This window comes from Cervus canadensis, chromosome 2, assembly GCF_019320065.1.
Source record: "Cervus canadensis isolate Bull #8, Minnesota chromosome 2, ASM1932006v1, whole genome shotgun sequence".
NCBI classification, from domain to species: domain Eukaryota; kingdom Metazoa; phylum Chordata; class Mammalia; order Artiodactyla; family Cervidae; genus Cervus; species Cervus canadensis.
In genome coordinates this window covers 100,519,919-100,545,303 of record NC_057387.1, presented here as the reverse complement: position 1 = coordinate 100,545,303, position 25,385 = coordinate 100,519,919, and the positions used below count along the sequence as shown (strand labels likewise).

At 36.4% G+C, this 25,385-nt stretch overlaps 1 protein-coding gene across 2 annotated transcripts in view; it reads left to right on the top strand.

Annotated features, from left to right (window-relative positions):
- Positions 1-25,385, top strand: part of RLF (RLF zinc finger) — a 77,944-nt gene that overhangs the window by 15,109 nt on the left and 37,450 nt on the right. Inside the window, exons 2-5 of one of the 2 annotated variants that reach the window (XM_043461765.1) lie at positions 15,610-15,764; positions 16,682-16,763; positions 19,320-19,452; positions 24,510-24,712. In XM_043461765.1, the coding sequence (XP_043317700.1) occupies positions 15,610-15,764; positions 16,682-16,763; positions 19,320-19,452; positions 24,510-24,712 (573 nt within the window). Of the gene's footprint in view, positions 1-15,609; positions 15,765-16,681; positions 16,764-19,319; positions 19,453-21,508; positions 21,572-24,509; positions 24,713-25,385 lie in introns of those variants that run through there. The other variant, XM_043461766.1, reaches the window with a different exon arrangement.

Here is a 25,385-nt window from a genome sequence, read left to right as displayed (position 1 = left end):
CAGGTTTTTCAGAGTAGTATCGTTTTACATTCCTAACAACAATGTATGAGAGTTCTAGTTTTCCACTTCCTGATCAACACATGGCATGGCCAGTCTTTTTATTATAGTTTTAGCCACCCTAAAATTAGTGGCAGCTCATTGTGGTTCTTATTTGCATTTCCCTAGTGACTTCTGTTGGGTATCTTTTCACCTGCTTATTTGTCAACCATATATCTTCTTTGGAAATGTATCTTTTCAACTCTTTTGCTGACTTGAAAAAAATTAGATTGTTTTCGTATTGTTGAGTTTTGAGAGGAGTGTGTGTGTGTTTCTGGACCCAAGCCTTTTATTTAGTATATTCTTTTTTTTTTTTTCCGCTTTTTTAAATGTTGTGGCTTAGATGCCAAAGGGTAGACAGATTGGAGGTGGTGATTTGTATCACTTAAGTTACATACATTCTGTCACTGGTTCCCTTGGTATCTCTGGCGGGAACACCCTTGACTGTGATACAAATGCCATTGTGCTGAGGGTGGGCATGAAGAGAGCCTAAGGTGCTCACTCCCAGCTTAGGGAGAGCAGATCATGACAAGGATGAACTGAGGCACAACAGCATAGTGTCAGGCACACATTGTGGACAGAACTGTTGGTAAACTCACACGAGGCACTAGCAAGAACTTCAAGGAAAAATTGGGTGAGACATTAATAGGAAAGAGAAGTCCTACATTACTAGATGGCCCCAGGAGCAGCCAAGCCATGGCTTGTTGGCATGTATTCTCCTAGGCTGTGGCTTGTCTTTTTACTCTCTCAACAGTGTCTTTTGAAGAACACATGTTCTTAATTTTGACAAAGTTCAGTTTATCAACTTGTTCTTTTATTGATTATAGTTTTCATGTTATATCTGAGAAATCTGCCTAACCTAAGAGCACAAAGATGTTCTATATTCTCTTCTGTAAATGTTACTGTTTTAAGTTTTACATTTAGATCTATGATCCATTTGAAGTTCCTTTTTTTGTGTATGTTGTGTGAGTGATGGATGGAAGTTCTTTTTTAAAAAGATAGGAGCATCTAAATGTCTCAGCAAGATTTGTTGAAAAGACTACTTTCCCACTGAATTGAGAAATCTCCTTTGCACTTGGCTGAAAATCAGTTAGCCATATGTAGGTCTATTTCAGGACTTTATTCTGTTCCATTGTTCTAGTTGTATACCTTGATGCCATTACCACACTCTTGTGTTGCTGTTTTCAAACAGAAAATACCACATTATGAAAGTATGTTGCACACAGACAGGAAGTAGAATGGTGGTTGCCAGGGGGTGGAGGGAAGCGGGGAATGAAGAGTTACTGTTTAATGGGTTCAATTTCTGTTTTGTAAAATGAAACAAGTTGTGTGGACGGATGGTGGTGTTGGTAGCACAGCAGTGTAAATATACTTAATATCATAGAACTGTTCACTTAAAATTGATTAAGATGGTAAATTTTGTTACATGTGTTTTGCCCCAGGTTTTTTGTTTGTTTTGTTTTTAAGCTATATTGCACAATGGTGCAAAATGAGTACTCAGTCATTTCAGTTGAATGTTTTAAAAAAATCGAGACCCATTGTTAGCTGGCAAATAATGGGGGTAGAAGTTCGACTCCCCAACTGAAAGGTGTTTTATTTCACTGTTTTACATAGCTGCCTCAGAATTGTAATCCTGTCCAGTGATAAAGCTCAAATTTTAAAATTTTCGTATTTAAGAAGTATACTAGATCTCTTTAGTAGTAGTGACTTACTAAAACAGAAATGGGAAATAATTGAATTTATCCTCCTCTCTTTCCCCACTCTTCCTGTTCATGCTCACCCACTTCTGTTTCTTGAAAATTGCTCTTCTTAAATCTCAAGACATAAAGTCAACTTTTTTGGGTATTTTTCTACATTGTGGTAAAGTATGCATAATATAAAATTTGCCATTTTAGCTATTTGTAAGCATACACTTCTGTGGCGTTAAGTATATTATGTTGTTGTGCAACCATCACCACCATTCATTTCCAGAACATTTTCATCTTCTCAAACTGAACCTCTGAACTCATCAGACATTAATTTCCCATTCCTCCCTGTTTCTTGCCTCTGGTAACCACCATTCTATACTTTTTGTCTATGAATTTGACATAAGTGGAAACATATGTCACTTTGTGGCTTGCTTATTTTGTTTAGCATAATGACTTTAAGATTTATTGACTTTGTAGCAAGTGTCAAGTTTCCCTTTTAAGGCTGAATAATATTCCATTGTGTTTATATACCACAATTTGTTCATCTATCCCTTGATGTTTTCTTGGATTGCTTCCACCTATTGTAAGTAATGCTGCTATGAACATGAGTACAAATAACTCTCCAAGTCCGTACTTTCAGTTCTTTTGGGTATATATTCAGAAGCGAAATTACTGGATCATATGATAATTCAGTTTGATTTTTGGAGAAACCACCATACATTTTGCACAGTGGCTGAACCATTTTACATTCCCATCAACAATGCACAGGGGTTCCAAATTTTCCACATCTTTACAAACGTTATTTTTTATCTTTTCAGGTGCTTATTGGCCACTTGTGTATCTTCTTTGGAGAAGTCTAAGTCCTTTGCCTATTACTGTTGGGGTTTTTTGATGTTGTGTTTTAAAACTTCTTTATATGTACTGGATATTAATCCTTTAACAGGTATATGATTTGGCAAATATTTTCACCTGTTCTGCAGGTTTTCTTTTTACCACAAGGATAGTGTCCAGATTTCAGGGTAGGAAAATTTTTATTTTGATATAGTTCAGTTTATATATTTTTACTTTTGTTACATAATGCTGTTGGTATCATATCTAAGAAATCATTTCCAAATCCAATGTCATGAAGCTTTTTCTCATTGTTTTCTTCCAAGAGTTTTATGATTTTAGTTCTTAGATTTTTTTTCCTTTTTTCTTTTTTTATTTGAAGTATATTTTATTTATAGTATGTGTTAGTTTCATGTGTACAGCAAGATTATTCAGTTGCTTTTTTTTTTCAGATTGTTTTCCATTACAGGTTATTGCAAGATATTGCATATAGGTCTCTGTGTAATATGGTAAATCCTTCTTGCTTATCTGTTTTATGTGAAGCAGTTTGTATCTATTAATCCCATAGTACCCCTAATTTATCACCCACCTCCCCCTTTGGTAACCATAATTTATTTTCTGTGTCTGTGAGTCTGTTTTTTGTATATAGATTCATTTGTAGTATTTTTTAGATTCCATGTATAGGTGATATTATAAGATATTTGTGTTTTTCTATCTGATTGACTTCATTTAGTATGATATTCTCTAGGTCCCATCCATGTTGCTGCAAATGGCAATATTTCATTCTTTTTTATGACTGAGTAATATTTCACTTTGTGTGTTTGTGTATCTACATGTACACACATACTTGTACCACATCTTCTCAAGTCAGTTGTCTGTCGATGGTTACTTGAATTTTTTCCATCTTGCTTATTGTAAATAGGGCTGCTGTGAACACTGGGGTACATGTATCTTTTTAAATTAGAGTTTTTGTCTTGTCAGTATTTATACCCAGGAGTAGAATTGCTAGATCATATGTAACTCTATTTTTAGTTTTTGAAGTAACCTTCATACTGTTTCCCATAGTGTCTGCACCAGTTTACATTCCCAACAAGAGTATAGGAAGGTTCCCTTGCTCCACACCCTCTCCAGCATTTGTTATTTTCATACTTTCTGATGATAGCCATTCTGACTGATGTGAAGTGATACCTCATTGTGGTTTTAATTTGTGTTTCTCTAATAATTAGTGACGTTGAGTATCTTTTCATGTGCCTGTTGGTCATCTGTATGTTTTGTTTTTGAGAGATACCTGTTTAGGTCTTCTGCCCATTTTTTGATTGTGTTGTTTGGTTTTTTGATATTGAGTTGTAGAAGTTATTGGTATATTTGGGATATTAATCCCAATCATATATCATTTGCAAATGTTTTCTCCCATTCCCTGTTTCAAAAAAGACATTTCATTTTGTTGATAGTTTCCTTTGCTGTGTAACAGTTTTTAAGTTTGATTAGGTCTTGTTTAGGGTTTATTTTTGCCTTTATTTCTTTTCCTTGGGAGCCTGATCGTAGATCTATTTTGAGTTAATTTATGTATATGGTATAAGGTAAGAGACAAATTCTTTTGCATGTGAATATTCAATTTTTCCAGTAGCACTTGTTGAAAAGACTGTCCTTTCCTCTGCTGAATGGTCTTGGCACCTTGGAAAATCATTTGACCGTATATATGAGGGTTTATGGCCCTAGTGGAAAGAACTCGCCTGCCAATGCAGGAGACATAAGAGACGCCAGTTTGATCCCTGGGTCTGGAAGGTCTTGTGAAGGAGGGCGTGGCAACCCACTTGCCTGTAGAATCCCATGGGCAGAGGAGCCTGGCGGCCTCCAGTCCATAGGGTCACAAACAGTCAGACGTGACTGAACCAATTTAGCATGCACACACACATGCACATGATGGTTTATTTCTGGACTCTCTAGTCTGTTTCGTTGGTCTGTGTGTGTTTATGCCAGTACACACTGCTTTGATTACTGTGGCTTTGTAGTAAATTTTGAAATCAGAAAGTGTGACATAGGAAAAGAAAAGAAAGTGTGAGATCTACAACTTTATCTTCTTTTCAAGTTTGTTTTGGCAATTCAGGGTCCCTTGAGATGCCCCCCCCCCCCCAAAATTGAGATTTTGATAGGGATTTCATGAATCTGTGCATTGCTTTGTGTAGAATTGACATCTTACACTATTTATTGTCTTCCATTCCGTGGACATTTTTGTGTCATGTCTTGCCATTTATTTGTGTCTTCTTTAGCATCTTTGATTAAGTTTTAGTATTATAGTTTTCAGTGTGTAAGTCTTTCACTTCCTTGGTTAAGCTTATTCCTCTGTTTTTAAAATTTGTTAATTTTTGGCTGCCCTGGGTCTTTGTTGTAATCCATGGGCTTTTCATTGTTGCATGTGTGCTTTCTCTAGTTGTGGCATGAGGAGCTACTCTTCGTTGCAATACATGGGTTCTCATTTTGGTGGCTTCTCTTGTTGAGGAGCACGGACTGTAGGGCGGGTGGGCTTCAGTAATTGCAACACATGGGCTTAGTTGTCCAGTGGCATGTGGGCAGATCTGGGATTAAACCTATGTCACTTGCATTGGCAGGCATATTCCTAACCACTGGACTAACAGGGAAGTCACTATTCCTGTATTTTTGATGCAATTATAAATGGAATGGTTGACCTCTTTTTCAGATTGTTCATTGTTGTTGTATAAAAACACAACTGAGGGAATTCCCTGGTGGTCCAGTAGTTAGGACTCTGCTTTCATCCCTGGCTGGGGAACTAAGATCCTGCAAGCTGTGTGTTGCAGCCAAAAACAAAAAAACAACACAGCTGATTTTTGTGTGTTGATTCCATATTGTGCAACTTTTCTGACCTTATTTGGTTAGTTGTTTTGATGTAGAATTTTCAGTATTTTCTGTATATAAAATCATGTCATCTGCAAACAGTGATACTACTTTTCTTTCCAATTTGGATGCCATTTCTTTCTTCTTCTTGTCTAATTGCCCTCACTAGGACTTCAACTACTGTATAGAATAGAATTGGGGAATGTGGACATCTTTCTTCCTGACCTTAAAGGAAAAGCTTTAAGTCTCTCACCATTGAGTATAATGTTAGGATTTTTCGTTCATGGTCTATATTATTTTGAGGTACTTTTCGCCTACTCCTAGTTTGTTGAGTGTTTATCATGAAAGGTTATTGAATTTTTCAGATATTCTTTCTACATCGGTTGAGGTGACATGAGGTTTTTTTGCTTCATGCTCTTAGTATGATTTGCATATGCTGAACCATTCTTGTATTCCAGGAATAAACCCCACTTGGTCATAGTGTACAGGTTATTTTAATATGCCATTGAATTCAGCTTGCTAATATTTTGTTGATGACTTTTGTATCATAAGGGATATTGGTCTGTAGTTTTCTTTACTTGTAGTCTTTGGCTTTGATGTCGAAGTCATGCTGGCCTCATAGAATGAGTTAGAATTTGTTCCTCTTCAGTTTTGGGGGGAAATTTAACTGTTGTTACTGTTCTCATTCAAGCTCTCTTCCTCACTATTATTGATAACTGAGATGAAGATACCATATAGACGCTGTAGTAGTTAAAGATATCATAAACATGAAAATTTTTATTCAATCACAGTAGTAATGAAAGGATTGTAAATTGAATAAACAAAATACTGTATTTGCCCTATCCACGTGACCCTGAAAAGACTGTATTTAGATTGTAATGTACAATAATTGTGATAATTTCTCAGTCTGTCGATATCTTAAATAATAGGAATGTAAATTGGAACAAATTTTCTGGTGCAGAATTTAGCACTATGTAAATTCTTAAAAATTATGCATCCTTTGACCCAGCAATTCTATTTCTAGACCATTGTGCTAAATATAGTAGTTATATAAATATTGCATATAGAAATTTCTAACTTTGCATGGTAATGAAAAGTTAGAAACCATCATGTCCAGAAACAGGGACTTGAGTAATAAATTGTGGTATACACATGAGGTATAAAAATATTGATGTTGAAGAAAGTTTCACAAAACAGTATAGCTTGAGTCCATTAATATGCTACTATTTAGGCATAAAAACCCCTCAAACTTAATTTTATCTGTTAACAGTGGTCTGTTTTGGGAGTAGTGGTAGTGTTTATTAATTACATTTTTATTTTTACTTCTCCATTGTCTGTATTTTTTAAAACAATAAAGTATATTTTATTACAAAAATGTATTATTTTATTAAAGCAAAAGATATATTTATAAAATTTTTATTTATTTATTTTTGGCCTCATTGGGTTTTCATTGCTGCGAGGGCTTTTCTCTAGTTGCAGAAAGTTGACGCTACTCCTCAGTTGCAGTGCTCGGGCTTTTCATTGTGGTGGTTTCTCTTATTGCAGGCTTTAGTGGTTGTGGCTGCTGGCCTTTAGAATACAGGCTCAGTAGTTGCGACGCACAGGCTTAATTGTTGCGTAGTATGTGGTATCTTCCTGGATCAGGGATTGAACCTATGTCTCCTGCATTGGCAGGCAGATTCTTTACCACTGAGCCATCAGGAAAGCCCAGCAAAAAATATTTTTAAAATTGAAAATGAAGTTAGAAAGCATAGTTAAATCCCATGACAGAATCAGTATCTAAAAATAATCTTGGTCGGTGAGGATGATGGATTGAATCCTGTGAAAGTTAATCAGAATAGATAAGTAGGTAGGTAGATAAAGTAACAAGTCATATTTCTGGGTTTAAAAAGCCAACTATAACCAATATAAAAAGTGTGAGGTGTGGTCTAATAGCCATGTATGTTGTAAGACTTAAAAGTTGTGATTTACTCTAGCCACTTTCTGAATGTAAGCAGCCAGCTGTTCACTCCCCATTCCATTCCATCTCACACCCAGCTTAGTCTCTTCGAGAGAAATCTCCCATGCTTCCTTACCAAGTGATGTTAAGTCTTGTCACTGTTTTGCCCCATCTGTTCTATTGATTTTTTTCTGATTTTGTTCAAGTTGCTGTCTACCTGAATTTCTTTCCCCCTCACTTTCACATTTTCAAACTTGACCCATACCTCAGAAATCCAACTCAAGTGCTACCCCTGCTGGAAGTCTGTCTGTCATAGTACAGTCACATTTTACTCAACTTTATTTAATTCTGGGAATTTCACATGTTGAGAAATTAAAATCAGTAAGATTTCTCGCTTAATGGGCAAAAATTGAAGTAATGCAAATCCTCTTCTATTAAAAGTCACATACAGACAGATGTAACAGTAAGGACCAAATACCAGATACCGTTTGTCATTTCTGTGTGAACCACCAACGTTCTAAAGTGTGGAGCGTCAATCTCACTATTGCTGAAAAACTTTCCCAAGGAGCAGTCATTTTAAATGGGAATTAAATGTTGTAAACTCTTGGGAAGAAGATCAAATGATGCCCATGATACTACTTGTTGTAAAAGATTAAAGCTAATGCTTGGGGGCAGGAGGGGCAGACTTTAAAATACAAGTAAAATAGTTGTCGAATTGTGCATTCTTGGAAGTCTTGTAGCAGAGTGGTTAAGTGTGGGCCCTGGAGTCAGATGACCCCAGTTCAAATCCTAAATCCAGCATTTACTACAATGGTAACTTTCAGAAAATAATCTCTGTGCTTTTGTTTCCTCGTTTTAAAAATAGGCTGATGATAAATCACTTACCTCTTTGGGTTATTGTATTAAATGTTAGTACTATGTAAAGCTCTTAGGAAAATACCTAGTGCATAGTGTGTGCTCAAAAATATTAACTATGACTATTCCACTGGAAAACTTAGACCATTTGAGTCTTAAATTGCAATGCATCCCTGCATAAAAAGTGACCATTATGAAAAAAATTTCTCCTTCCCTGGTAGTTTCAGAGAATAGTCCAGATGCTACCAACCTGTTTGAAACCATGTAGTGAGGAATGTAGATAGAATTGGGATAAGGGGAGATAATCTTTCCTTCTTCCTGTAAATATTATAATGCTTAATAAAATTTGGGAAGAATTTCAGAAAAATGTAAAAATGATACAAAATTGTTTATAACCCTACTACTGTTGTTCAGTTGCCCAGTTGTGTCTGACTCTTTGTGACCCTATGAACTGCAGCACACCAGGCCTCCCTGTCCCTCACAATCTCCCAGAGTTTGCCCAAGTTCATATTCATTGCATCGGTGATGCCATCCAGCCACCTCTGACGCCTTCTTCTCCTTCTGCCTTCAATGTTCCCAGCACCAGGGAGTTTTCCAATGAGTCGTCTGTTCGCATCAAATGACCAAAATACTAAAGCTTCAGCTTCAGCATCAGTCTTTCCAGTAGTTCTTCCTAACATTAATATGGCTGAATTCCTTCTAATTTTCACCCCTGTGCATTAATTTTTTATGTACAAATAAGTTATGATTATAACACATAAACAGACTGAAGAGTATTTAACTTAGAGAAGTAAACTGTTGTGGCATTCCAGATGAGGGATGTTCAGAGCCTGGTCTAGGTCACTGACTATAGAAATAAAGCGTAAGATCAGAGACAGAGGTATTCATGTTTTTGCCATTGAGTCAGTAAACTTTGGTGTGGTGATTTCAGAGATAGTTTTTTTTTAGCTCTGGCTCCTGAAAAGAGACAGATGGAACATAGGAGGAAGAGCATATTTGCTGGGGAAGATGTTTGTTTTCACCATGTTGAATTTTAGATTTGAATAGGACATCCAGATGGAAATGTCTAACAGGCATTTGAGGTATATAGCAAGGACTTGAGAGATAATCTGCCTGAGATATGAATGAGAACATCCTGTGAGAATGTTTAAAATAAAGATGGTACCTGTTTGGGCTAAGTGTACTTAGTTCTTCAAGGGCAGGAATGGAGTCTTCATCTCTGTTACCCTCCACATAAACTTTAGTAGAATAAATAAGTTTACTGAAACAAAGAGACGAGGCCATTAATTTGGTTTCTGAAGAATGCCAATGAACTTGAGGGAGTCATAATTATCATTTACTGCCCCTTTCTTAGTTGTGTTGGTGTCTAAAATTTAAATTCTTAAAGAGAAATAAAAGACTCCCATTTTTCTTTTCTGCTTTTGATGGAATTTTGTTTACATGAGTTACTTAAAAATGTTATTTGGATGGCTATAATTCATTCAGTTTAATCTTGTGTTCTTAAAAACGACGATAGTAAAGAAGATTGTTCCAGTGATTCTTTCAGTGTCCAGAGTATGCACATAGTGGATATGTTAAGGACACCTCCCTTGTAAAAAAATTCTTTTTAACCATTTTAACTTTTTGTTTTCTATTGAAATATAGCCGATTAACAATCTTGTGACAGTTTCAAGTGAACAGCCAAGGGGCTCAGCCATAGGTATACATGTATCCATTCTGCCCCAAACGCTCCTTCCTCCCAGGCTGCCCCAACAATGAGCAGAGTTCCCTGTGCTGTGCAGTAGGACCTTATGGTTATCCATTTTAAATATAGCAGTGAAGGACACTTCTTTAATGTGATTAACGTATAAGGGGGGAAAGGTTTAGGAATATAAAAAATATATAAATAAGTATAGGGGGAAATGTAAATATAAGTACTCACAGGGTATTGAATCTTGTGTGGCTTGGGAGGCTTAATTGGATGTTTGTGTCAGAAGATATTAGATTGGTGGCAGGAGCTTCTGAGTAGGAAGGGGGACTGTGGAGAGAACCACCTCATCTCTATGCCCTCCACCCTTCTCTTTGCATACATTAGCCAGCAGTTGGTTAATTTGCACATGTGGTTTCAACTGTCAGGTTGTGTTGACTCATTCTGAAAGCTCCAGAATAGGCCCCTGTGTCTTTCCCCCCAGTACCTAGCGCCTTACTGGAGTAGGCTATGAAAAAGTATTTGGCAAATGAATAGAATGATGAGTTTATTCAGTAAAATGGTGAATTAGTTCAGGAAACATTTAATGAGACTTGAATGTCCTGTGGAGATGGAAGTGAGTGGAGGAGTGTTGGCCTACTAAGGTTATTAAGATATTATCTGACCTTAAGGAACATAAATTCTGATACTGAATATAAATTTGTAAAACCTTCTGGTTTTCAGATTAACCAATGCAGAAAATAAGTAATTTGGTGACCCAAAACGGTTTCTTTCTGACATAGATTTTAAGAGATTTGTTAAAAGGTATTATGTGAAATAGTCCAAAATCACTGTGGATGGTTACTGCAGTCATGAAACTAAAAGATGCTTGTTGCTTGGCAGAAAAGCAATGACAAACCTAGACAGAGTTTTTAAAAAGAGACATCACTTTAAAAAGCAGAGACATCACTTTGCTTACAAAGGTCCGTAGAGTCAAAGCTTTGATTTTTTTCCAGTAGTCATGTATGGATGTGAGAGTTGAACCATAAAGAAGGCTGAGTGCCAGAGAATTGCTGCCTTCCAACTGTGGTGCTGGAGAAGACTCTTGAGAGTCTCTTGGACAGCAAGGAGATCAAACCTGTCAGTCCTAAAGGAAATCAACCCTGAATATTCACTGGAAGGACTGATGCTGAAGCTAAAGCTCCAGTACTTTGGCCCCCTGATGTAAAGAGCTGATTCATTGGAAAAGACCCTGATGCTAGGAAAGATTGAGGGCATGAAGAGAAGGAGGCGATAGAGGATGAGATGGTCGGATGTCATCACCGATTCGGTGGACATGAGCTTGAGCAAACTCCAGGAGTTAGTGAAGGACAGGGAAGCCTGCAGTTCATGGGTTTGCAGAGTCAGACATGACTTAGCGACTGAACAGCAACAGTGTGAAATCTTATTTATGTAACTAATAAGCACACAATTCTGCATTCCTACTCTTCATTCATTTAGCTAGAAAGGATAATTATGGGATCAGTTTTATGATCCTCTGTTATCATTCAGTTTTTTTCTTATTTTGTTAAAATTTGGGATTTGATTAGATGGGGACATCATGGTCTTCTGAAAATACAGGAGTCCATTTCTCTAAAGTGACTGTGGTAAAGCAGCAAGATACTTAATTGAATGGATGTACTGAAATATTAGGTTGGTGCAAAAGTAATTGTGGTTTTGCATTGCTGAACTTTGCTGTTTGATATTGGAATATATTCTTAAATTAATGTCGTTATGTTATACATCATTTTCACGCACTTTTCTCACTTTATGGCTTTTGCTAATGACTTATTGCTTGCTGTATATTTTATATTTATTTTAGACTATGGAAATGATGTTAGACAAAAAGCAAATTAGAGCGATTTTCTTGTTCGAGTTCAAAATGGGTCGTAAATCAGCAGAGACAACTCAACATCAACAATGCATTTGGCCCAGGAATCCCTCATGTACGCACAGTGCAGTGGTGGTTCAAGAAGTCTTGCAGAGGAGACAAGAGCCTTGAAGATGAGGAGCATAGTGGCCGACCATCAGAAGTTGTTGTTCAGTTGTTCAGTCGTGCCTGACTCTTTTGCAACCCCATGGACTGACCATGCCTGGCTTCCCTGTACTTTACTATCTCTTGAAGTTGACAGTGTCCAATTGAGAGGATCATCAAAGCCGATCCTCTTACAATTACATGAGAAGTTGCTGAAGAACTCAACTCCTACCATTCTACAGTTGTTTGGCATTTGAAGCAAATTGGGAAAAGCTCAGTTAGTGGGTGTTTGACTGCAAAAAAAAAAAAAAATTGTCTTTTTGAAGTGTTGTCTTCTATTATTCTGCACAACAACACTGAATGTTTCTTTTTTTAAAAAAATTTTTATTTCATTTGTTTATTTGGCTGTGCCTGGTCTTAGTTGTGGAACGTGGGATCTTTGATGTGGCATGTGCATTCAAGCCCCCTGACCATGGCTTGAACCCAGACCCCCTGCATTGAGAGCACGGGGTCTTAGCCGCTGGGCCACCAGGGAAGTCCCCAATGAGCCATTTCTTGATTGGACCGTGATGTGCAACAAAAGGTGGATTTTACATTACAGCTGGTGATGACCAGCTCAGTGGTTGGACCGAGAAGAAGCTCCAAAGCACTTCCCAAAGCCAAACTTGCACCAAAAAAAGGTCATGGTCTCTGATGGCCTGATCCACTACAGCTTCTGAATGCCGGCACAACCATTATATCTGGGAAGTGTGCTCAGCAAATCGAGGAGATTCACCCAAAACTGCAATGCCTGCAGCCGGCATTGGTCAACAGAATGGGCCCAATTCTTCTCCACGATAGTGCTCGACCACATGTCGCACAACAGACGCTTCAAAAGTTGAATGAATTGGTCTGTGAAGTTTTGCCTCCTCCACCTGACCTCTCGCCAACTGACTACCACTTGTTCAGCATCTCAACAACTTTTTGCAGGGAAGATGCTTCCACAAGCAGCAGGAGGCAGAAAATGCTTTCTAAGGGTTTGTTGAATCCCCAGGCATGGATTTTTTTTTTCCATTTATTTTTATTAGTTGGAGGCTAATTACTTTACAGTATTGTAGTGGTTTTTGCCATACATTGACGTGAATCAGCCATGGATTTACATGTGTTCCCCATCCTGAACCCCCCTCCCACCTCCCTCCCCATCCCATCCCTCTGGGTCTTCCCACTGCACCAGCCCTGAGCACTTGTCTCATGCATCCAACCTGGGCTGGTGATCTGTTTCACCCTTGATAGTATACTTGTTTCAATGCTATTCTCTCAGAACATCCCACCCTCGCCTTCTCCCACAGAGTCCAAAAGTCTGTTCTGTACATCTGTGTCTCTCTTTCTGTTTTGCATATAGGATTATCGTTACCATCTTTTAAAATTCCATATATGCGTTAGTATACTGTATTGGTCTTTATCTTTCTGGCTTACTTCACTCTGTATAATGGGCTTCAGTTTCATCCATCTCATTAGAACTGATTCAAACTAATTCTTTTTAATGGCTGAGTAATATTCCATTGTGTATATGTACCATAGCTTCCTTATCCATTCGTCTGCTGATGGGCATCTAGGTTGCTTCCATGTCCTGGCTATTATAAACAGTGCTGCGATGAACATTGGGGTGCACGTGTCTCTTCCAGATCTGGTTTCCTTGGTGTGTATGCCCAGGAATGGGATTGCTCCAGGCACAGATTTTTATGCTAGAGGAATAAACAAACTTACTTCTTGTTGGCAAAAATGCATTGATTGTAATGGTTCCTATTTTGATTAATGAAGATGTGTTTGAGTCTAGTTATAATGATTTAAAATTGATAGTGCGAAACCACAATTACTTTTCTTACCAACTTAATAGCTTAAGTATCTTGATCATTCAAGTATGCAATGATCAGATAATTCAGTGTGTAAGTTAAGTGAGCTTTTATTAAAGTATATGATATAATGGTTTATCATTCATTTCCCTGTTAAGTTTTTTTTTAAATAATCAAGACAGTTCTTAATTATCAGAATTGATACAAGGACTGTTATTGTGAAAACTACAGAAAAAAACTACAGAAAATCAGTGGAATCCTGCAATACCACCAAGCTATTTGTAGTTTGCTAGGCAGAAAGATCAGAATATAGGAAGTTAGGAATCCTTGAAGAGATTATTACTGAAGTAGCCTTAACTGCCTACCTAACCAGTCAGAATGTGTGTTCTAGGTGGTGGGAAACTTGCATAATTCAAGTCTTAACCTGTTAATTAAACATGTATCAATTAAGCATAAGAAAAACTTACTCATTTGTTAGAGGAAAGAAGTATATTACTAGAAGGGAGAGCAACTTTGTGGAACCTAGAGAGATTCCAAACAAGAACTTAGCCTATTTTCCACACTGTCCAAAGAGAACAGAAGCCAGCTTTCCATTGTGATTTGAACATGTAGTTTTTCAGGCCTTATTGTGGTTCTGGTTTTCTTTTGTTTTAGATTTTTAACTCACCAGAAAACCTATTATATCAGAATATGGGGAATGAGGTACTCTAGGTGGTAATATGACTGTCCCCTTTGTAAACAAATAAACTGGCATCTGGCATTGTTGTTGTTCAGTCGATAAGTTGTGTCTGACTCTTTGCGACCCCAAGATCTGCAGCACACCAAGCTTCCCTGTCTTTTCACTATCTCCCAGAGTTTGCTCAAACTCCTGTCCATTGAGTCAGTGATAACAACTAACCATGTCATCCTCTGTCACCCCCTGCTTCTCCTGCCCTCAGCCTTTCCCAGCATCAGGGTCTTTTCCAATGAGTTGGCTCTTTGCATCAGGAGGCCAAAGTACTGGAGCTTCAGCTTCAGCATAAGTCCTTCCAGTGACTTTTCAGGGTTGATTTCCTTTAGGATTGACTGGTTTAACTTCCTTGCCGTCCAGAGGACTCTCAAGGGTCTTCTCCAGCACCACAGTTTGAAAGCATCATTTCTTTGGCATTCAGGCTTCTTTGTGGTCCAGCTCTCATATCCCTACATGACTCTTGGAAAAACCATAGCTTTGACTATAGGACCTTTGTAGGCAAAGTGATGTCTCTACTTTTTAATATGCTGTCTAAGTTTGTCATAGCTCTTCTTTTGAGGAGCAAGCTTCTTTTAATTTCGTGGCTACAGTCACTGTCCGCAGTGATTTGGAGCATCTGGCATATATGTTAGTTTTTGAAATAACTTCATTAAATATAGCCATAACCTTTTATAAATTGATAAGTGTAAATTAAGCCTAATCAGTTCTGTGTGTGTGGGAAAAAAAGAGCTAAGGGCCACACACAGCAATGTATTTTGTGTAAGGCAGGAATCATAGTCTTGTTTAACCAGTGTATTGGTGCATGGTTGTTGCTCAGTTTAGTGTTGTTATTAATGAAGCTAATTACTAAATTTCAGAGATGATAACTCCAGACCTCTATTGAGAACAACTATCAGCATTTTATGGCTCTATTCATAGATTTATTCTCATGTCAATAGATCAGTTCTGCCTTTTCTTTAATTCAGCAGAAACAATTCATTAAGTGATGAAAATAGAATTCTCCCAACAAACTAGAGCCAAATAAAAGGTGCATTTGTTAGAAAATGCACATGTTAACAGAAAATGCATCTGTTAGAAAAAAGGGATGGGGTAGTGCATTTGAGAACAAAGATAGTCTTATTTGTTTCATTGTCTTTATTTTTTAAATAATTAAAACTTTATTTTTTAGACCTTGTTGCAGTATGCAAGCAACAAGAATGCATCAGAACATATTGTGTATCTTCTGGAGGTATATCGACTTGCCATCCAAAGCTTTGCCAGTGCTCGCCCGTATTTAACTACTGAGTGTGAAGATGTCCTCTTAGTGCTTGGCAGATTAGTACTGTAAGTTTAAGAACTTAAATCACTGTTAAAATTGAGTATTTTTGGTTGTAATGTTTGTCGGACTTCTCTTTACTATGGCATCACATTGTTTAAAGGGTCATACCTTTGAATGAAATTTCCTTTGCTCTGACCCCTTTATATTCCCATTTTCAGGAGACAAGTATAAGTGAAACTGCAGTCAAGCAGCTGCAGTTAATATTTAATTGCCCCTAGAGTCTCTCTCTCTACTCAGGCTTAGGTTGATATGTTTTCCTTTTGTCCTTAGGTATAGATCAACTGAAGTGACAGAATATCTGGAAGGTGTAGTGGTCTTTGAGGGAATTATTGTGAAATTCTGCAACTCAGTTGTATTATTCGAATTTTACTAGCAGAAAGTATCAGGGCACAGTATGAAATTACCACCCTAAGAGCCCATAATGATTTAGCTGATATTTTAATACTTGCCTGCCTAATAGCAGACAAAATTACACCTTTAATGTATTTTATTTGCAGAGTGAAAAAATATAACAGCTGTTAGTTTTTAGTTCTGGAATCACTTTGATTCAGTTTACAGATTGTTGGTAGGATAAATTTTAGTCCAGGTGATCGATTTTGCTTTTCTGTAGTCTTAACTGTTTTCTTTCCTATTTTCCAAAATCCCAGACCTGTAACATCATACTTTTTTTTTTTGGATCACATACATTCCTTGTTTTATAATCCTGTTATTCCTTCTCTAAAGCTTCATAGTTTTACTTTTTTCTTTTTTTTAAAGTTGAAAAGTTAATATAACAATGTTGAATAAAATTTTGAAGAGTAAAGAATTTGAAAAATTTGAAATAGTCCAAATAAATCTAAAATGTATATTGTGTCACTGTCATACTGTACTTGATTCTGACTATAACCAGTGTTATATACTGACTTAGTTTTTCATATTCTAGGAGTTGTTTTGAATTACTGCTTTCAGTGTCTGAAAGTGAACTGCCATGTGAAGCCTGGGTACTCTTCCTTCAGTCTTTACAGGTGGGTTGATTTGTCCTCAAAAAAGTTCTCTGATTGGATATCCAAGACACCTAGTTAATTTCTCCCAGCAAACTGAAATTGGAAACTTAGAACAAAAACAAGTTCATTCTATATTGTGTTAAGTTCATGGAATGAGAAAGAGGCCTTCCAGATGAAGAGTATCCTAAAAATTATTGGGTTTTTTCCTTTCATTTGATTTTGTTAGTCTTTACATAGCTTAGAAGTCAATAAAAAATTTTTCATTCTTCAGAAAAAAAATGTTAGACAGAATAAATCTATTAAAATATAAGATTGTATATGTTTATTATGTAACACTGTTTGGTTCATTCATAGTACATTGATCTAGTAATTTCCCCTAAAATTTCAGGGACTTATAATGCTAACAATTAAAAGTAGCCATCAGAGATTCTGTTCATGCATTTTACTTACAGGAGAGCTATTAGTTCATCTGTTGGCTTGATAGTAAGCATTCTTAGATGAGCAGATCAGAAAATAGCAAGTTGGGGAAAGGAGAGTAAGGTAGAAAAAAAGCAAGTGTACTGCCAGCAATAGAAAACAAATTTGCCTGTTAGCAGTAGAGATATTTAAAGAAAACAGACATAATAAGTAAAAAAGCCATCATTCAGTTATTATCATTAACTATGTGGCAAACAGTACTCTACATTATTTTTACATTTTGTATCTTTTAATCAAATTGCAAACCTTATATAACACAGAGATCATTTGAACCACAATTTATAAATAGGGAGGCAGGCATAGAGAGGTGAATTAACTTGCCTAAAGTTAACACCTAGATTTATACCTAGAACTTGCTTTGTTTAACTGTTTCCTCAAGGACACAAACTCCATAGTAGCCTGGACCTGTTTCATGCAGGCGTAAGTCAAGGTTTGTATGTTAACAGACATACCTCATTATTTGAAAATTAATTTCTTCTTGACTATTTAATCCAAAACGAAATGATATAATGTTCAGTTCAGTTCAGTCATGTCTGACTGTTTGCGACCCTGTGGACCGCAGCACGCCAGGCCTCCCTGTCCATCGCCAACTCCTGGATAATTGTTACTCTTTAGATTTTCTGTTTAAGAAGAATTCTCTGTCATGTCCTTGGCATGTTCTAATCCCTATAATGTCCTAACTCTTCACGTATTCATATAGTTAAAATCATCTTTCATACAGAGCATATTGATTTTGTCATTCTCTCTTTTGGGGTCTGCCAGTAGTTTTGCCCTGGCATAAGACATTCTAGAAGGGCAGATGAACTTATTCTTATTAGGGCTGTTACTATTATTTTTTATTAGTATCCCTTTGCAGAGTGATACTTTCTTAGTATCTCTTCACTTTTTTTTTTTAGATTGTATGCCTAAATAAAATATTTGTCTTCCTCCCTACCTGTACAACTTTGTTAAAATATTTATCAGACAGTTCAGGATATATACATTCACATTTCTGAATATGTGTTCAATAAAATAAATACAGTAGAGGTACAGATAAATATAAGACACAATCCCTGTAGAAATACAAAGCATGAAAAATTGAATTTTCCTTATTTTAGGTAAAAATGGATAAGACATCAGACTGTTTTGATGATACCTTTGGTAAGAGAATAGTTTTACCAGGCAGGCCACAGAGAGCATTCTCAACCACTATTTACAGCTTGTGTAACCCTTCCAGACCTTTTCTTTATGTATATAAAAATACATTCTGAAATGGAGTTTTAAATAAAAATGAGATCCTATGTTTTGCAACCTTTTTAACTTAATGATTTTATCGTGGACATATGTCTAGGATTGCATATGTAGATCTTCCTTGATCACTGCCTGGGATTCTGTTATGTGGCTGTACCATAAATTATTTGGCCAGATCTCTTTGCTGTTTATTGTAAAGAATGCTAGAGTGAACATCTTGCACTTGTATTTCTGTATTGTAGATTTCAAGATGTGGACTTTGGATAGTGTTACCTTAAACAAGAAATTATTTTTAAAATTCCACCATAGTTTTTGAAGACTCTATTTGATGTTATTTAAAAAGTTTTTTGTCTTTATTTGTTTATTTGGTCATGCTGCTCAGCTTGTGGAATCTTAGTTTCCCAACCAAGGATTGAAACTGTGGCCCCTGCATTGGAAGTCCATGGAGCCATCTGTCATGTAAAAAGTCTTCTGATAGAAGAGTTTAAACAATTAAAAAGATACATAAGAATAGATATCGTTGTCATGCTTATGTTAGAAGGAATAGGTTGCCTATGTGAATACTGCAGAATATTTTAAAAGAAAGCTGTGCCAGTGACCTTAAAATAATTTAGTAATTCAAGGATGTAAATTGAATTGTGGTGATAATTTTACCTAGGGGAATTCAGGAAAACATTTTAAAGGTACTCTTTAACTTAGAGAAAATGCCCTAGTTTCATTATTTAAAAGTAGCAACAGAATTTCATAAAACTTTGAGGATAGCTATTTTTTCCCCCCTGCTTATTTATTTTTAGGAAATCCAAGATAACAGGGCTTTTCATAGACTTTCAGATATTGCCTGTTTTCTGGATATGCTTTTTTTTTTTTTAGGAGTCACATGATGCATTATTGGAATTTGGGAATAATAACCTACAAATACTGGTTCATGTTACCAAGGAAGGGGTGTGGAAAAATCCTGTTCTTCTTAAAATACTGTCTCAACAGCCAGTAGAAACAGAAGAAGGTAAGCTTAAAACTGTACTGACTACTGAAGGAGGATTTAGTTCTAAGAGAATTAAAAATTTTTATGGGTTAAAATTTTGTGAATTTCACCTGTGTGAAATAACCAGTCATTCTGGTCTCCTTTGAATAATAAAAACTAGCCATTAGCACTTAATGTTTTGTTTAAAGATTCTTGAATTTTAACATAGAGTTTTAAAAGTATCCCTTTGTCCTTGTTTTTAAATATTGCTTTGAATAACAATGTTTATATAGAGCTCCTGTGATAGAAATTAATAATCTGCTTCTAGTCCTGCGTATATAGTAGAGCTTTGCTTATATTTTGTTTAGGTTACTAGAGCTGAGGACTATGGCAGAAAATTACTTTTTATTTTAGATTTATGAAACACTGGAATTTAGCATTTTATAGAGATGTACAAAGAAGAAAATTTTTATTTAAGAATTGTCAGTTGAAGACCAACAGATTTACGGATTTGGGTTGATGTATTTGCATTTAGATGCACAAAATATCTCATTTTACATGTCCAACAATTATGATTTTGTTTGCTTTAAATTAGTAGAAAATTAACAAGGATCACATCTTTCTTAAGTATGTTTCTCGAATAAGAATGAGTTTCAAAACAGTTTTTTATTTACACTTTTGATATATCTTTAGTTCAAGTCTCAGGCCTTTTGTATGTTGATATCTTAAAATATGGGCCTCCCAGGTGGCACTGATGAGAAAGAACCCGCCAGCAGGAGACTAAGACACACGGATTTGACCCCGGGTCAGGGAGCTCCCCTGGAGGGAGGGCGGGGCAACCAACTCCAGTGTTCTTGGCTGGAGAATCCCATGGTCACAGGAGCCTGGTGGGCTACAGTCCTTAAGGTCGCAAAGAAATGGGCACAACTGAAGCATGGAGACACGTCTTAAAATATTTCAGTTAACTTATTCATTCCCCAAGTTTGATAACCTATTGTATACATGTTATTTGCGTTTTTCTTTATAGTGTGATCATTGATAATAAGAGTGCTTAGATTTTCTCTTGGTCCCTTACCTCTGATAATTCTACTGCTTATCAGTTATACTGACAAGAAAAAAAAAGACCTGTTAAATAGAAATAGATTTGTATATATGTTTTACGTTGAGGTTCTTGATAAATGGCATCCTTTTGTAAATATGGGCAGGTGGACGCCCAGTGATTGCCTTTATCGTTATTAAAAATTGCATTGGCAGGAGGGATCTTTACCACTAGTGCCACCTGGGAAGTTTTTTTTTTTTTTTAAGTTTTAGAGGACAACTCCAAATAATTGCAAAAGGATCCTAGAATTAGCAGATTCCCAGATAAGGATCCAGGAGTGAAGAGTGCATGACCTTTCTAGACAGGTTCAAGCTCCAGAGGGAAGACATGGAATTGCATTAAATGTCCCTCGTTTATTTTTCCTGATGTAACTAATCAAATATTTCACCCTCCTACCTCTGGAATTAATAGTATTCAGTTTCTTGTTCAGTTCAGTTCAGTTCAGTGGCTCAGTCGTGTTCGACTCTTTGTGACCCCATGAACCGTAGCGCGCCAGGCCTCCCTGTCCATCACCAATTCCCGGAGTCCACCCAAACCCATGTCCATTGAGTTGGTGATGCCATCCAACCATCTCATCCTCTGTCATCCCCTTCTCCTCCTGCCCTCAGTCTTTCCCAGCATCAGGGTCTTTTCAAATGAAGGTGGCATCAGGTGGCCAAAGTATTGGAGTTTCAGCTTCAGCATCAGTCCTTCTAATGAATATTCAGGACTGATTTCCCTTAGTGTACGCTTTATTGTGTCATTTTAAATATTGAAGTGTATGGATGGATTCCTTTTTAAAAATACAGTTAAGTAAGGATTGATTTTAACATAACAAAGTGTTTTTAAAATGCAGCTTTGATTTCTGTGTTAAAAATTGATACAGTGGTTTAACTGTGACTGTAATCTATTGAGTAAAGTAGTTTTACCTCATAGAAATAATAGCTGTAATTTATAGCGTGCCTGTTATGTGATGGGCACTGTATTAGTTCTTTCCGTCTCATTTAATCCATTCAACAGGCGAGAGATTACACATGGGCAAGGCCATATAGTTAAAATTGTGGAGACAGAATTTGAACCCAGGTGAGGAAATATTTAAAAGTTTTTGATTGATTAAAAGTGATAACCATTTTGTTTCTAAATACATGGTTTTACCCAAAAGTTAACAAGGCATGGTATTTGTCCTCAAATCGCTGATTGTATAATCAGGTCGATATCAGAGCAAATAATAGCAGTACTATTGAGCGTTCACTCTGCCTGGCCCCTGTGTTCAGTGTCTTCCTTGCATTCTGGTATTTCATTTATCATCCTTTCATCTCTGCCAGGTAAGCTTTTCATCATTGAAGAAACTTGAGACTCAGGAAGGTCTGATTTGTCCAAGGGCCTCACAACTAGTATGTGTGAGAGTCATGATTTGGCCTCAGTTAATTGATTCTAAAATCTAAGATCTTAGCCTTTATATACTCTGATCATTTATTACTATATGTAAGGAGAAAAATAAGTGTGGTAAAAGAAGTAAAATGTTAGGGGAATTTAGAAGGGATTGGGCTGTATAGCTAACATACCTGTTTTCAGGTATGAGATTTGTGAAAATGCATATACTTGATAGAGTAGATCAATGGAGCATAATCTGATGTCAGGCAGTTTAGGATGGAGGGGACAGATGTGGCAAGAAATAACATGAAGTAATTAGGTTGGAGAGAATTTTTAAAAGAATTGCTAGGACACGGTAACTAAGTTGTTTTTCTTAGGAAAGGAGTTGGCAAGGAAGGGTAATTCCAGAATTTCATTTTTTAAAAAAATTGAGCGAATACCATTACTGAAAATAGAAGTAAGAAATGAGGAGTTATTTGAGATATGATTGTGAGTTCATTTTGTGGAATTTAGTGCTTGTGGGACTAAAATAAAGAAGTCCAAATGCAAGTGATCTATTTTCTGTCCATGCCTTTTGACCTTGACTGTGTATCAGAGTATCTGTGGAATTTAAAGCCAGAACACACAGACACATATCCCAGGTCCAGGCTTCATCTGCTAAATCAGGGTCTCCAGAGTTGAAGCTCTGAATACTGACCTTTTTGAAGTGCCGCAGGAAACAAGCCCTTCCACCTGTGCGTGCTGGGAGTATAAATTGGCACAATCTCTGAATATCAATCTGGCAGCAGTTTCACTTCTAGGAATTTTTTCTATAATTTTCTTCTAACCATGCATCCTGAAATGGTCTCTGTACAGGGCTGTAAGTTGTAGCATTATTGACAACTGCCAAAGATTGGAAACAACTTGCAAGTTTATCAGGAGGGGATTGGTTAAATTAGTTAAAATTGATCTGTACAGTGGAATAATACACACTTGTTAAAAGTATTGAGCTCTCAGTGTACAGTGATGTGGTAGAATGACCTGTATGATATATTAAATAGGAAAAGAAATAGGTCTTCTGTACTCAGAAGGATTAACAAACTGTACTGGAAGGATAAACAAAAATGATTGTTGTTTCTTAAGGAAAGAGACTAAGAGACTGGAGTCAGAGTAGAAGGGAAACAACTTTTAACTGTACATCTTTTTGTGGGCCTTTTGACTTTTGTGTTATTTGCATGTATAATGTTACCTATTTTTTTAAAAGAGAAAATTAAAAAATCTCTACAGTTGATTCTCATATGTAGTTAAGATTGGGCCAGTGGTTCCCCAACCCTGGTGGTTTATCATTAATTTTAATGATTTCTGTTCCACATGTGGCCTGTAGACCGAGTAGCATGGATGTTATCTTTGAGGCTTATTAGAAAAGCACCATCTCAGATCCCATTCCAGACCTACTGAATTAGAATCTGCATTTTAATAGGATTTCCCTAGTGATTCAGAAGGCATTTTCAAGTTTGAGAAACACTGTGTTAGGTGAACCATCTAAAACACCTAAAGTGTTCGCTTGCAAGTCATCTTAACATGTACATTCCCACCTCTGTTCTTTAAGTAATACTGTGTAACAGTGCCACACACTTATTGAATATTTACTATTTATAAGTCAAGGGCTTGTTCAGAACACTGTAAAAATCAATGTGAGTACTGCTCCAAGCAGCATTTTCCAAAGTGTGTACTGAACCAGGAACATGGACTTTATGTCATGTTAATGATATGTGTAAAAGGGTTCTCTGGTCAAATCAGTTTGGGTAAAATTGGGTTTAAATAAGAGTGAACAGTTTTCTTCATTGCAGGACTGTTCAGAGATTTGACCAAGGAATCCTTTTTTTTTCTAGGACTATCTCTCAGGTCTTTTGCTCGGTGGAACACACTTTGAGAAATGCCTGGTTTAGAGGAAAGACCACCACTGACTTTGGAATCCTTGGCAAGTTACCTAATTTCTCTGAGTATTGATTTTCCTAACCTTAAACCGGGGATAACAATACTTGCCTTGGTGGTGGTGTGAAGAATAAATGAGAGGTGTGTAAAAACACTCAGAAGCTTGGTCCCTCATGAGTGTTTAAGTGGTAGTTGTTAATATTACACAGGATACTTCATTTTTCCTTGTTCTTATGTTTATAGTTCATTTCACTGTTCCTTACTATCCTTATCAGGATGTGAAGGAGGAGAAAGTGAAAGAATAAATTTTGGTGAAATGCTAGTAGTAGCTTTATTAAAAGGTTTGCTGTTTGTGGGACTTCCCTGGTGGTCCAGTGTTTGGGGCTCTATGCTTCCAATGCAGGGGGGCACGGGTTCGTTTGATCCTTGGTCAGGGAACTAGGATCCCACATGCCGTTTGGTATGGCTAAAAAATAGAGTTAAAAAAAAATTTTTTTTAATGGTTTGATGTTCAAAGTAAAACTGCTAAGTAATATGGGAATAATTAGCAACATTATTTTGCTCTTTGCTCTGTTAAATGAGTACAGAGATCAGAGTAAACTTCTAGTTATGTCAACTGACCTTTTATCTGCTAAAAAAACAACAACAACAAAAGATATCAAACTTTCATCTTCACAACCTTGATATGTTATGTGGTATGTTATCAAACTGTTTTATTTTTCCTTTTTTCTAGTCAATAAATTGATTGCACAAGAAGGACCTTTCTTTCTGCAAATGCGAATAAAACATTTGTTGAAATCTAACTGCATCCCCCAGGCTACAGCTTTATCAAAACTGTGTGCAGAATCTAAAGAAATTTCAAATGTGTCATCTTTTCAGCAAGCATATATCACATGCTTATGTTCCATTCTTCCTAATGAAGAGGCTATTAAGGAGGTAGGTAAAGCAAGTAACTGCTGTTGTCATTCACACAATAAGTTTATTAGATTTTAATAATTTTTGCATGACAGGATGAAAACTAAGACTTTTTTTTGGTCAGGCTACTGGTAAGTACCATTTTAATTGTATATTTAACTCTTCAGCACATTGAATATAAAATTGTGTCTTTTAGGTGTATTTGAAAAGTAGATACTTAAAAATATGCAGATAAATGCTTATGAATTTGGCTGATGGTTTGTTTTGAAATGTTTAAATGTGAAAGTCATTTCTTCTTCTTAAACTAACAATTTCTCTGGGAAATGTAGACATTATTAATAGTGGTGTCGAGATAAAACTAAAAAAAAAGAGATAAAACTAAAGATAATGGCAGTTAGCTTAAGTTACTTTATACATTTAAATCTGTAAGCAGAGAAGTATAGGACTTTAGAACCTGTGGATACACTTTGAACGATAATCAGGCAGACAAATGGGTTTTTTTGGTGGGTTTTTTTTTTTTAGCCTAAATCATTGTTTTCCTTAGAAAAGTTGGACTTAGTCTTTTGATAAATTATGCAGAGAAAAATAAGGAATTCCAAGGCTATATTTCATCATCTATCTTTAATTCTCTTACCTGCCATTCAGGTCTTAATATGGATTCTCATTTTACCTCTACACTGAACTTGTTAAATGA